This window comes from Tigriopus californicus, chromosome 7, assembly GCF_007210705.1.
Source record: "Tigriopus californicus strain San Diego chromosome 7, Tcal_SD_v2.1, whole genome shotgun sequence".
Taxonomy (NCBI): domain Eukaryota; kingdom Metazoa; phylum Arthropoda; class Copepoda; order Harpacticoida; family Harpacticidae; genus Tigriopus; species Tigriopus californicus.
This window is the reverse complement of record NC_081446.1, coordinates 14,314,678-14,328,720: the sequence shown is the minus strand read 5'-3', so window position 1 is coordinate 14,328,720 and position 14,043 is coordinate 14,314,678. Positions and strand designations below refer to the sequence as shown.

At 44.2% G+C, this 14,043-nt stretch overlaps 1 protein-coding gene across 5 annotated transcripts in view; it reads right to left on the bottom strand.

Moving 5' to 3' along the window:
• The window catches only part of LOC131883852 (uncharacterized), a 39,967-nt gene that overhangs the window by 19,577 nt on the left and 6,347 nt on the right, over positions 1-14,043 (bottom strand). For all 5 annotated transcript variants that reach the window (XM_059231448.1, XM_059231445.1, XM_059231449.1 and 2 more), the window contains exons 2-3: positions 12,743-13,636; positions 9,892-9,990 (exon numbers count right to left, since the gene is read on the bottom strand). In XM_059231448.1, coding sequence (XP_059087431.1) covers positions 9,892-9,990; positions 12,743-12,878 — 235 coding nt within the window. In that variant the 5' untranslated portion in view covers positions 12,879-13,636. The remainder of the gene's footprint in view (positions 1-9,891; positions 9,991-12,742; positions 13,637-14,043) is intronic.

Genomic DNA, 14,043 nt, shown 5'->3' with positions numbered 1-14,043 from the left:
CAAGAAGATATATCAGATTGCACAAGGCATGGACTTTTCGTCCGTGGTCCAAGGGGAAGAAGGTCACTGATCAGCTTGCTCTAGATTGTACTGTAATTGTGGCCATATCGGCGTCTGAATACTCGCTTAAATTTGCCCATCTCCATGTCTGTGGACTCGACTCCTTTAAGGTTTATGTACGGCACTTAAAATGAACAATTTTCAGACAAAATGCCTCACGTTCAGGTAAAGTTGGTTTCCTCATGCCACTGTCATGCTCGTTGTCTCGGTAATTTACCTTCATAAACCCCATCAACCAAGTCGTCAAGTGTAAATGGTCGAAATACGCCAATATGCGCCCTACTCGACAAAAAAAACATCAACGGAGGCCGGTGTATATATGAAACACATTTGAAATTCTTACGGAAAGACCTCCGCTTTGTGTTTGCTCGGACTTAAGCCATGAACATCAAAGCAAAGCAATAAATCTCGGGGATCTTCAGATGTCTTTGGCCTCCATGGCCTCAACGCTATTGGTGATATTTAAGATATATTGCTTTCAGAGATCTTAATGAAAATAGAAATCGCCCAACATGAGTGAAATTGAGTGACATTGCCTCGATGATTAAAACTGCATACTTTAAATTGAATCAAGAGAAGCCATAAAACTGCTGGACAAATCGAGAAAAGATAACGTATTTGTATAAAAAAAAACAAGGCTCAGTTATAATGAACACCATCAAGTTCGCATTTTGTAGTTTTGTAATCTTTACTTTGAGAATGATGCGCTTCTCTCTCAAGAGCCTTCTTGAACGTGGCTTTCTTATTCAGTCTTAATAGAAGTGGTGCGACGTTGGAAGTGAGTGGTGAAGAGAACCAACCCATCAATTCATATTGCCAGAGAAAGGCCAAGTCCGACTCACTCGAGCTCACTTCTCGTGGTTCGGAGCTGTCTTACTAGACTACGATACTGCTAGTATATCTCCAAGTTATCTCAAGATTGAATTGAGGAGAAGGATAGAGAACAACGGAGCCCCTCCACGCTGGCTGTGGACAGATTTAGGGGGCAAGGATTATTTATTTTCACTAAGGATTTACTACTACTCGTACTAAGGCTGCTACTACTTCAGTGATGTGGACTTTTTTCTTGACGGTTTCCGTTGGTCCCGCTGAGAAGATTACCTTCATAGCCAAACAATGTCAGCTGACAGGCCGTGGGGTGGACCGGTATTATCAGAATGATCCATTATTGAATAGTTTTAATCCCGGATTTAGCTTGACTTTGTAGTCCGAAAAGAAGGTCTCAAGGGAAAACTGATCCTGTTTAATGAAACAAGTGATTGTTTTGTCAGTGAATGAGAGAGAAAGACACAAGTTCCTGGCCTCGAGTAACGCAATACCAAACTGGATCTTAATAGTGGCAAAAGGAAGACGTTGCAATAAAATTTATCCCAAAGGATATTAACTGAAGTAATAAGATCTCCCCCCCCTGGTCTTCTGCTTTCCTGCCTAGCAGGTGGGACGTCCAAAGGCCATTTCCGAGCTCGTCGTAAAGAAAGTTTTCATGTGACTCATCTCGACTTGTATCCAATTTATGAGCCCATGTTGCTCTTCACCACTGCATCTTTGAATTCAAGCACGTAATTCAAGTTCTTGACAAGAGAGAGAGACGGAGACAATACAGAGCGAATATATACACCAATCTTGCATTGCCAACTGAGATTAGCCCCCGAAAATCTTGACTTTTGGAGATAGTGTACGGAAAGACAAAATCCCCTCGCGAGAGGAAACTTTTATTTTCCACCGTTGTCTTCATCGCTGACGTCTTCAATCCTACAAATTACGCTTACATTGGAAGACTCAGTGAGCGGCCTAACTTCAAAATAAACCGGAGAATGAGGAAGAGTAAACAATATCGTTGGAATGAAAGCAAAATCAAAACATAACCTTGAGCCTTCGGTTATGTTCCCCCCGTTCGCCTTGATTGGAATGAATTGCTGACCTCCTTTTAACTTACGAGGTGATGGGAGTCTGTTTAAGAGGTTTGAGTCAATGCATTTTCTGCAACATATCCTATCCCGTTCACTTTGTTTCCCAGGATCAGCGAGATATCCAGTGCATCTTGGGGTTTTCTTAAATCCCGGTGATTTGTGATCCCATTTAATGTTCCATTAGGGAAGCAATGGTACTTTTCCATCGAGGAGAAGGAGGATGAGAATAATGATGATTGGGGCGGGGAGAAACCGAAATTGGTGTTGATGAAAGAGGATTTTTGACGCGATATGTGAACCACTGGCGTTTCTAGGACGGAGGTCTCTTTTTGCCCCGAAACGAGAAAAAAGTTTGTTCCTAAAACTGAAACTTTTTGCACCGAGGAGAAGGAGGATGAGAATAATGATGATTCGGGCGGGGAGAAACCGAAATTGGTGTTGATGAAAGAGGATTTTTGACGCGATATGTGAACCACTGGCGCTTCTAGGACGGAGGTCTCTTTTTGCCCCGAAACGAGAAAAAAGTTTGTTCCTAAAACTGAAACTTTTTGCACGGAAGTGATCGACGAAAGAACCCCCAAGGAACTTTATCCTGGCTACAAACCCACCCACTTCTTTGCTCACTCACGCACACACGTACATCGTAGACGGATAGACAGCCCAAGTGAAGTAAGGTACTTCATCCAGAAGAGTGATGGCAGACTTACTACTCACTACCTTTACGTACCACCACTCCAACTCCCTCTACTGTCGAACTGATAAAAGTATGGTAATGAGGCCTTAAGAGACTTGTACCAATCCTTTCTGGATATATATGTATAGTCGATATCCACGCAATTTGCTCGGCCAGGTTCTCCGTGGAAAGGCTCACCACCTCGGAATTAAACGTTATTCGGAGGGAATCCTGAAGAGGCTCGACAGAAAACGAGGCCAAGAAGTAAGGCAGGACGGGAGAGAAAAACCGTGGCTGGTGGTTTCGCTCCCACAATTGTTTGTCATACGATGATGCGTCACTCGAGATGACGTGAAGACAAACATCATTCATATCTCTCAAAGGTATTAGTACTCAAGGTGAACCCGCTCTTAGCACACGCCAACCAACCAACCAAACAACCAACCAACCAACAAGAGGGAGGAAGAAATGTGAGCCTTTCCCGAGAAACGAGTTCCGGATGCTTTTGCATTCACGGTGGCCTTAAGATTCGTTGGTTGATGAAGAACGCATGCCAATTATATGGATCATCAATTCACCATATACCAATGAAACGATGGCACGATGGTTTGTAGATCTTGAAATGCCAAGGCTATATTTAACTGTAATGTCGATTTCCGATGACCTAGTATAGTTTAAAGTCCTTCGTGGAACAATTGGTCGATAGAAACATTTTGCATCACTCGACATGAGTGAATCGATCAGGGCATTAGTCATCTTAGAATCAAGCAAAATTGCCGTTGAACCACTCCATGGCATTCGCCATGAGTACATAGAAAGACTTAATAGGCAATTGCAAAGGGGAAAAAATGTAACTAGGATGCTCCAGATTACAAAAGTCATCATTGATTATACCACAATTTTTAGAAATGTAAGCTACCAAAAATCGAACACACTTGGATTAATTAGCAAAAGAAAAACAGCTGCTTCTTTTTTCGACACTTGTGATCTCAGCTTCTTTTGGTTTGGTTTTTCACGGGCTTTTCTAACCCCTCCAGGGAATGTAGCATCCAATATTAAAATGAAACTAAAATTGTTCAATTGGGTTGGTTCAAACCAATATTTGTTGGCTGAAAAGTTGGCGAATCTTCATGAGGGATGTGTGAACTGCAGTTAAAAAAACTGAAGTTTTAAGGTTGTGATCAAGTCATTCTCACTCACGACTTTTGTCGATTTAGAGCTGATGATTGTCTTTCATAGAGCTCACTTGGTATAGTATCTCTTGACCCAAAATAAGCCTCTCAAATGATGAACACGTGTGATCTGGGGACATTGGGCGTAATTTAGGACGCCAGCCAGACCTCTTCGAATGCGGAGCCGACTCTTTTATGATGATTTGCTCAACGTGACAAAGCCATTAGATACAGAATTGGGATTTTGAGGGTTAACCCAGTTAACCCAGCTTCCATCCCAGGCAAAAGTACACAACAATGCTCAAGATCATGGTCTTGAGGCCTGCTCAGACCAGTCATCTGGCTCCAGCTTCAGGGAATTAATTAAGAGGAAGTCGAGATAAAGTAAATGTTGGGAAATTACTCTTGACTTCTTCCGTCGTCTTTATTCAGACCATTTGACTCAGCACATTCTTCTACGTATAAGGGGGACCAAAGCAAACGCATACACATACTACACATCCGACTCAACGACAACGTTTCCGTTTCTACTGGAGGCTTTCGCCGGCTTCTTCTTGTCCCAAAGCCAACAACAGAGTTTGCCCTCGCCTTAGGATCCCAAAGACTCAACGGGATCTCACATTAGAGTCCAAATTCCAAGGACCCTCAGTACATGTGCATGCAGTTAGTATTTGTTGGGATGGAGTGGAGCTTTCATCCAGAAGATGTGAGGTTTGAATTCTTGGCGTTGGCGATGACCTTCACTTTCCAGTACTCTTCTGCGGTGTTGGTTGGAGACCTGTCCTGAGATGCGGTTCCTTCTGTGCCTTTCACATACATGACTTCACTTTGGGTTCTGTGAAAGTGCGAAGGTTTGATTCTCTAGTGGTTGCAGCGAATGTCTTCATGACAATTCCCCCATCAGGAACCCCACAGGCTCACTTGTTAGCCTCCCATGGGTTTTGTCGAGGTCGAGAACATTTTTTACGCCATTCGGATGTGAATTCAGAATTAAGGACAACATCGCTTTCCTCAAAGCTAGAATTTTTTGCTCTCAACTGGGGAACGAAATGGATCATTGACTTGATGAGTCTGCTCTTCAGTCTCATTCCGAGCCCAAACTGGTTCCTTGCAAGCGTTTTCAACGGGGTATTAGGACAAGGCCCTTCCAGAAAGTTCCATATTAATTTTTTCCTTCTCTTCTTTATGGCCTTTTGAGGGAGAGCCTCTTGGGTTTGACTGGCTGAGACCTTAGCGTGGAACTGGGAAGGTACTAAAAGCGACACTGTCTTGAATTTTCAGCAAGTTTGGCGGATCTAGATGTGATAGAATCTTGAGGTTTAACAACATTTTCGATATCTTGTAATCATGGCTCAATCACATTTCCTCCCGGTGACAACGAAATATCAATTTCACTGAAAATATTGTTCCCACACGAGAAAACGATTGAATTTTATTGGTCCAGTAAGAAGTGCTTAATGGGTTATGGACTTGAAAGTTTTGATTCCGGAACGAGCAGCCCCGTGCTCAACGTTAAGAATTGAGGGAAATGAGCGAGACCTCACATAAAGTGTTTCAATTTTCCTTTGACGACCTCTATCAGCATTTTTAGCGACGAAAATCAAGGTCACCCTATGTAGAAGTTCCTTTTCCTCTCTTGAACTCTCTTTAACCTCCCGCATTGGAAAAGAGGTTTGAGGGAATCGTTTTGAGCCCAATTGGGACAAGGAGGAGAGGAACCTCTTGAATAGAGTGAGTGAGTACAGTCGAGGATCCCCATTTCTTTGGCTGACGGTTCCGCAATATTTTCATGGCCCGCGTTCCCCCACACGCATAGTTGATCCATCATACCCAAAAGGGAGCAATTCGTCAGTTTAAAAAAAAGTGTGGTCGGGAAGGCAAACTGAAATGGAGGAAAGGACTCGGGGACCAACGGCCTTTTAAAGCCAGATCCAATTCCGGAGCATCCTGTGGCATTCAAGGTCGGTTCCATATTGCTGCCAAGATTTCTTAGAGCCTCAATTTCCCATCTGTTATGGTCTGTATGCTAAACTGGAGAGGTGTGTGGGAAACACCGCGCACTTTGAACGATTCAGAAAATTGATCCCGGCGCCAGTGTTGTCACGAATCTGAGGCCATGTGAAGGAGAATATGAGAGAAAGAGAGAGAGAGCTCTATCAATTGGTGTCAAATAAAACGCCTTCTCAATCATCAAGTATCCAAAGAAGAACGGGAGAGTTTTTTCCTGACCTTCCAGCCAGCCTCGACCAAAGGGTGGCACGATTTTGACAGGTTTCTTGTTCGTGACAATAACCGCAATCGCTTTTTTCCTCTCCCTCCGATCGTTGATACAGATTCTCGGCTTATTATGGTAGCCAAAAAACCGTGGAGTCTTGGATTATTGCTGTCTAAAAACTACGATGTGACACATCGGGATTATCATCCTCTTGACCTACTTTTTGCACCCGATTGTGTTCGGCCCTTTGGGTGGTGACATTTCCCAAAGGATCCTTGAATACCTTACTGCACCATCATTTGAATGGCTATCAGTAGTAGGCCAGGAGCGAACCACCCAACCACCCAACCACCCTTCTTCCCATTCCAACCATCAACCATCTATCCTAACAAGCAGTCAAGGGTGAGAGTGGGCCTTGCTCCTTTCTTTGCCCTCTTGTACGTACGTACATAGTAGTCTTTCCATGTCTTTGAGAGATGTTAAACGTTGGCACTGAGTCGACTACTTTTGTGATGCAGGATTGGTGCAGAAAATTGGGATCACTAGCAAAATGTACCACATGCCCTTAGCAACCATACCTAACAGCAGAGGAATTTTAGAAATTTTAAATGCTTTTCAAGTCTGGGGCAATATTTGGGTTAACCAAGCGTGGAGAGATAAAGGCTTGAGAGCTTCACGCAACAAGGCGATCATGTGCTACAGTACTCCTAGTGCTGGATTTTTCACGATTCATAGGGCAAAAACGCAAGAGAGTGCTTGCTGGTTGGTTGGCTCTGGCCGGTTAATCCAAGCCATTCTGATTCCCATGGGATATTATTCCTACTCAGTGGTAGGGTAGCACTTCTTGTACTTCTGCCTATCATCACTAACAGGGCCAACCCTACCATTTCTCTTACCACTCCCAACACCAGTACGAGTATGTACGTACGTAGTAGGGTAGTGTTCTCTTCTGAGTCTTCTTTCTCCCTCACGCTCTTGTTCTTCTGCAGAAGCTGCATACGTACTTCACAACACCACAAGACCGTGATCTGTACCGTTCTGCGCACTCTGTTGGTTTAGAAGGACGTTTTCCCCAAGATCCCATGAATAATTTATTGCAAGGTTGATAGGATTTTCTATCTCTATTCAATGGCACATATCCACACTCTGGTACAACATAAACCAACCAACCAACCAACCAACCGTCCATCCATTCATCCGTCCTACCAACGACGGACCGACCCACAATCAAGAAGGAGAAGCCTAGCATGGTTTTCTCAATTTCACGTACAACTTCACCGCATCTTGAGGTTAATTTCCGCATCACATTTCATTCAAGGAAGGGGTTTAGATGCATAAGGCGATTTCTTTACCTCATTGAAGATAGGCTCGAGAGTAATTGGCACCTCTTGGGTCGGAATGAGGAAGACATTTGGGCCCGATCGGCGCTAGGGAATTCAATTATCGTGAGTGATATGCCGCCATTCCAACCTTGCGAGCTGACTGACTACATTACGGACAATGGCTTGAAAGTGGAAATGGACTGAGAATTTGATGTGATCAAAATGTAGTGCATTGGTGGGCTATCTGAGGCCCTCTTTTTGCCAATGGGACGACCTGCCAAATTGGATCAAGTGCAAACCCGAATCGAGTTCGATTGGGCATAGTTGAACATTACGCTTGAACATTTGGGACAAACCAAGTTATTTACTACTTGTAGTTGAATGGTCAGATGAAATCACCCCATCATAGACGTTACCAACTGTGCGCTGCGTTATGCTGGACTGTGTGTATATATGTACAGCATGCACAGTAGGTAGACCAAAACAATGCCGGCCTTGGCTTGTTTGTGGTCCAATGTTGATCCCTGTCCAAGTGACCTTCAGTGGCTGTAGACACAATCCCCCTCTCAATCTCAATGGTATTACCATAAATCCCAAGAGGGGACTAATACCAATCATACCAATTAGACAAACAGATTTTGGCTTCACCAATACGAGTACGCATTGCATAATGAGTCCCCTCGGGCCACTTCGTCATTTATTGCCTTTTGTCGTGGCCTTGGCTTTCGGAAAAGGAAAAGACGACCTCCATCTTTAGTGGAAGAGCCTTCTTTTATTCTTTACCTTCCCGACAAGAGGTAAACATGACACAGGTTTGCCAGGGCATTTCCTTGCATCATCTCCAGGATCCCTCTTCACCTGGATTTCGTGTTGTCTTGCCAATATGTTAATTTTTCTCACTACCTATTACAGGTTGGAATAAAAACTAACCTTGAGCTGATGAAATGCTTAATCTTCGTCGAGGTTGGGTTTTCAAGGTTTCATCGCATTGGTTAAGGAGAGTCCAAATTATTACAAGCTTCTTTTCTGGTTTATGAGATAGATTGGGGTCTCTGGAACAACGACATCTTATCCCACGTTTTTTGGAACATATCCAAGAGGTGTGGATATTTACTCTAATGCTCATCATTATTTTGTTTCATGCCGGCCAGGTTCCAAGTTCTTTTTCCCGGCAAAGACAGTTGGGATGACCCCAATGGCTGCAATTGAATTAAGACGGTGGGTGGGTCGGTCTTCCATGAGGCAGGCGCGAAACGTTGTCAGATGATTAATAACCACCCGAATGTCGATCACGTGGCTTTTTCCAGAGGGCGAAAGACATGCCAAAACTGATTGGGTGCACATCAATTATCTCGACATCACTGCTGGGCTTGGGGATTCCTGGGAAGTTGGCAATCATTTTACTGGCCTTCTCACCTCATCTCGGTAACATGATAGTGGCCAAGGCAGGCAACAGCAGCAGCAACAACACCAACAAAAACAACAACAACACCAAACGGCGAGGGGTCTTTCCAAGAAAGGTTGCGTCCATGAAAAGTAGTAAATACCAGCTTTTCAACCTTCCCCCGGATCCTTATTCCCTGATCCGAGCTTGTGCGCCCTATTAAGATCAAGTTAAATGATAAGAGCCCTCATTTGTCTTGTTTCGCTTGGATGTGTCCTGGGAAGACGTTCATGTTGGAACATTTGCTAAGCCAGCTTTAGAGCAGGATCGAAGTGCATGCAATGTTAGCGAACAGATCAAAGACCGACATGGCAGCAGCCATGCACCGTACTCGATCTAGTAACCAACCCATGCTCTCTTTTCATATTATGTCGTCAAAATAGTTGAGTTGAAACGGGTGGACAGACTTCCCTTTACAATTGTCCAGAAAAGGTTGACCTCCCCAAAGAAAAAGTCATATGCTCTTTTGAAGGGGATCTCCTCAATGGACCCCAATGCTTAATAGTCTCGTCTGGTCTTTTTGTAAATCCTCTTGCAATGTTTATCTGAGTAAAGTGGGCCCGGTTCCCCATCCTCCTCCTCTTCCTCCTCCTCCGTCTACTTCAACTTCTATTCCTATTCGGAGCTGACATGGTCCATTGGAGGGAATAAATCCCTTCTTTGATTTTGGGGCCACAAAATACCCTTGGCAAACGAGAACGCCTCGAATCCTACCGGGTGGATCAACTATCAGGAAGACGACGAGGGGGGCGAGGACGAGGACGAGAAGGAGGAGGAGGAGAACGAAGAGGAGGACAAGGAGGAGATCCACCCAGAAGCGAGTGCGGGAAAGAAAAAGAGCCAACATTACCAAGAGGGCTTGGAACGCGTTTAGGGAATGAATCAAACTGTTCCAATGGAAATAGACCCTGAAGGACAGATGAACCTAGACAGTGAGTTGACAGGCTCTTTCATAGATTGGATAACGAATATGGAGAAATATGTCATTGGGATGTCACAAGATTCCTTGAATGCTAAACAGACCCCCAGGTCCAGTGTAGGCTTGGTGAGCAAAGGCAAAACCATAAAGGAGGCATTTGTCGACGAGATACTTACTGTCGTTGTATTTGGTGAAACAGGTTCGAAAGCCCTCAGTCTCTTTGCAAGTTGTGATTTGCTTGCCATCTACATCCGTGTAGCATTTCAAACCGTTCACTGAAAGAAAGAGAACATGAATTAGCTCATCTCCAATCCATAGAAGTTTTGGGAGCTTGATATGCTTGGTGAGTGTAGGACTGCCAAGAAAAGATATTGTAATGGCTAATTTGGAACGAATGGCGGGATATCAAGAAGAAGAAAAAAACAGCGATGTGGTCCCGCCATAATGGCCAGATTTCTAATGGATACAGAGAGCATCGATGCCACGCATTAATGATCGTCCTAACTTTGTGACTGGGACTGTTCATCGGCCATTTCTTGTTCGTTCATTCATCTATTGGAGATCCAATCCAAGGTCGAAAATCGTTTGGATCACGATCCTTCACGAAACACTAAGGACTGCTGTTGTTTTGCACTCAGCACGAACCGGGTCCATTCTTTTGCCTTCAATATTGAATGATGGACTTGAATTCCCTGCAGATTTTCCAACTGGCCACCGCCTGGCAGGTACCGACAGCGCAAAAAACGAGACGCCACGAAGGCTGGATTTATTATTGGAACCGTGATCAAGCCAAGGTCGAATGTGAAAGCAACCCCTGCGGGCGTTAGGCCAAAATTTGAGAAAATATTCCCTCCTTGAGATTGGTTCCTGGGTTGACAATGGTGGAGAGGAGTTTGGTTGATCCTAAAAAGACGCTTCCTGTCATATTTCTTCAATTGTTAAGTGCAGGCAGAAAAGAGCCTCGCGTCGACATCGTGGTGGTTTTCGTAGGTTTGGTTGTTGAAAGGCCGCCGGAAGGTATCACCTGTGTATATAACCTCAAGGCGGATTCCCGGTGGTCTGACCCTATCAGGAAAGCGATTTTTCCCCAGACTCTCAACTGGAAAGGCGGAAATTTGTAGAGGAAATGAAAGGGGAGCCTTTCATATTTCTTCTCTCTTTTTTTCTTCGTCTTCTTTCGTCTTCTTTCTCTCTCTCTCTCTTTCCCTCTCTTACTCTTGGCCTCACTTGGCCGTCTTCTGAGCCTGTGGGACATTTTGATGTTTTTGAGAAGAAAATTGTAAAGGGACTCCAGTTGAGTGAGGCTCCTTTAAGAACCAGGTTTAATCTCGACTCAAGGCTTATTTCTCCGAGGAAAATCTCGTATTTTGATGTTGATCTTCTTAAAGATCTTTCCCCAGATATAGATTCATCCCAATCAGATAAACTGATGTACATAGCCTTCTGAGATCATTCAGCGCAGGAGTATTTTTTCCACAGCCAAGATTCCGGCATCCAATGATATTCCTGTCCAAATGTTCCCACAGACCTGGCTTTTTCATTGCGTCGATCTCTTGGGTCCATGTGCATACATGTGTGTATGTCTAGCCTGAATGGCAATTATTCAAGATTCTCCTTTCCCCCTTTCATATGGTCCACAGTATGGCACGTCGAGAATTTTCTGGATCATTACAGCCCAGGATTTGTTTGATGTTAGACATGTATTTGGTGGAGAGATGGAACAAGAGGAAAAGAGAGACTCAGAGGCAAAAGCAACCTACGTAGAGCAAAGCAGTCTTGGCATTCCTAGCCTTTCTCCAAATAAGCATGTGCATGTATACCATTTGTGGAGAAACGACAGTCCTCACTCAAAGGGCGGCCTCGTTCTCGTTTGAATACTTGAAAAAGGGACACCGATCGTGTGCACTCAAACAGATTGGAACACAAGTCCACTCAGGACTGAACCTACGCAAGTCAAAGAATGAGGAGTCACTCGATGAGCTTTGGTGCAACACCTAATGAGTAAGGATTAGAAAACCTAATTTACATCCCAATCTAAATCAAGATCAAAATCTACGTTTCCGCCCTATTCGTTGGAAGGGTTCAAATGCCCCCCGAACTTTGACTCTGGGTGTTCGTCTCTCTCTACTCCGTGTGGAGCCAAGTTTTCGTAGGGAAAAGAGGCTAATCATGAATCAAGCAACGGGGGGCCAATTTTCTTCTCAAGAGACTCGAGGAGTAGTCCACTTCTCCATCCAATCCTGGCCTTCTTCGTCTTCTTCTCCTCCTTCTCGTCCGTAGTCTCTCTGGGTCTCTCGATCCCTCTGTTCCTTGGTGCTCTTTCGTTCGCTGGTTCCTGGAACAAGCACGCCAGTCAACAGGGGACGAGACCCCGAAAGATGTTTGGCCAACAAAGGGAACATCAGCTCGGCCTTGTCCCTTTTCCTTTCATTTTGAAGGGCAAAAAAAGGTGGACACTTGAATTTACATGTTCTTTCAAAGACAGAATCGATGTCACTTGTTGCAAGGTCACGGAAGATCTTGGAAAAGGAAAACTTTGCTTTGGAACAAACACTCTCCTGTGCAGCAGCATGTGATAATTGCCCTCTTCCCCAAAGGTCAAACTTTTACCTCGAACTACAACAGCTTTCAACCCATAGAACATAATCCGTTCTTGAGCTCGATGTTTTCAACCAAGGCAAATGTCATGTTTATTTTCTTAGTTTCTTTTTCAACGTCAGAGGTGCAAATGAGCATAATGAGGTGAGCTGTTGAAAGCGAGACCTAGCTAGAAAAAGTTACGTTCTCCATTGACTTGCATTTTTCCTCGTCTCGTTTTCCAAGAATGCCACCCCCAAATAACCTGAGGATTTGTTGTAAAGTGACCCTTAATCGAACAAGCAACCTGATCCCCACTCAACTTTGAAAGGCTCTTCAAGAGAGCAAGTTTGTTTTTATAGGTCAAGTGGATGAGGTAGGTGCTCGAAAAATGCATCCAGTCCATATCACTTCACATGCTTGTAACAATGCTTGTAAGTAATAACTTACCCAAATTCTGACTGTAGTCGATCACAAATATCATGAAAAGAACACATAGGTAGACTCTCCTCCTGAAAACTGGAGGCAGATACGGTCCTGTTCCAATACAGGGAACAAATCCCGCGAACGAATTGACTTGGACCATTCTGTGCACAAGGATACAAACTTGGGAACACTCTACCACTGGAGCACTGTGGTCTTCAATGTCACACTAATGTTATGGCCAAGGTCCAGGGACACCACTCCGTTTGGGGTCGAATTTGAAATCAAGTCTCGTGCGTGGTATCTCTCGTGGATGATCTTCTTGTTCCACCAACGCTGTTTGCTGCAGATTGTTGGCTGAGGTTTGAAAAAAACGCACAAGTCGATCTACTCACTCACTACATTTTTTTCGCCTTCAGTCCTAAGAAAAGCGATGATAAATCGAAGTGGAGGCTTCTCTTGATCGATGTGCAATGAAAAACGACAGCCTCGTGGTGGAACACACTTGGTTTCCACAAATGCGCACAGGGCCCTTTCTTCGTCAGTCACAAAAAGCCCACAACATCCGTGGTGTGGAAGGAGCCCTTCCTTATTCTTTCTCGCCCATTGGAAGTGACCATGAAATCTGAAGAGAGAGAGAGATATCTCCGGCAGAATGTTTTGATTTAGCCTTCCTTCCAGAGCCTACGAAGATTCGTCCACCATTTCGATAGAGAGAGGGGAGAAAACCCGAGGGATAATGGAGCCGAGTGATGGAGATCGAGGGATGGAATCAATCTTTGGACCACTGTTTTCAATAGAGAATCATCTCGAGAAAGGAGTCGTCGCTCAATTCATTGATTAATTGAGTTATATCATTCACTCGCACAGCGCTAGACGCATCCCCTTTCTCATTTGGCCAAGCATCAAGTCTCCACATGCCTAGAAGGAAGAAAAAGACGAGGAACGGTAAAAACAACATAGTACACAAGTACTACGACTACACTCTAGTATAACATAATAAAACAATGAAGCTAATGTACAACATACATACAAGTATCTCAAACAAATGCATTCAAGCTTTGAACTTGAGTTCATTCGGCACGATGGTGGCACAGGCTTTCCTGTTAGTTCCATATCTTTTCAAGAGGTGCTCATAACATCATCGAGCCCTTGTGAAGAGGAGCTCCTCCTACTCTGTACTGGCAAACAACGCTGAAGCACCCTAGCCTACACCATATCAGACGAGTTATGTGTACCATCTACACTTACTTTTGTACGTTGAGTACGCATCCTAACATGTTCAGGATCGAGACACGCAGCTAAGGAAATGACAGTAGCAGTTTCCC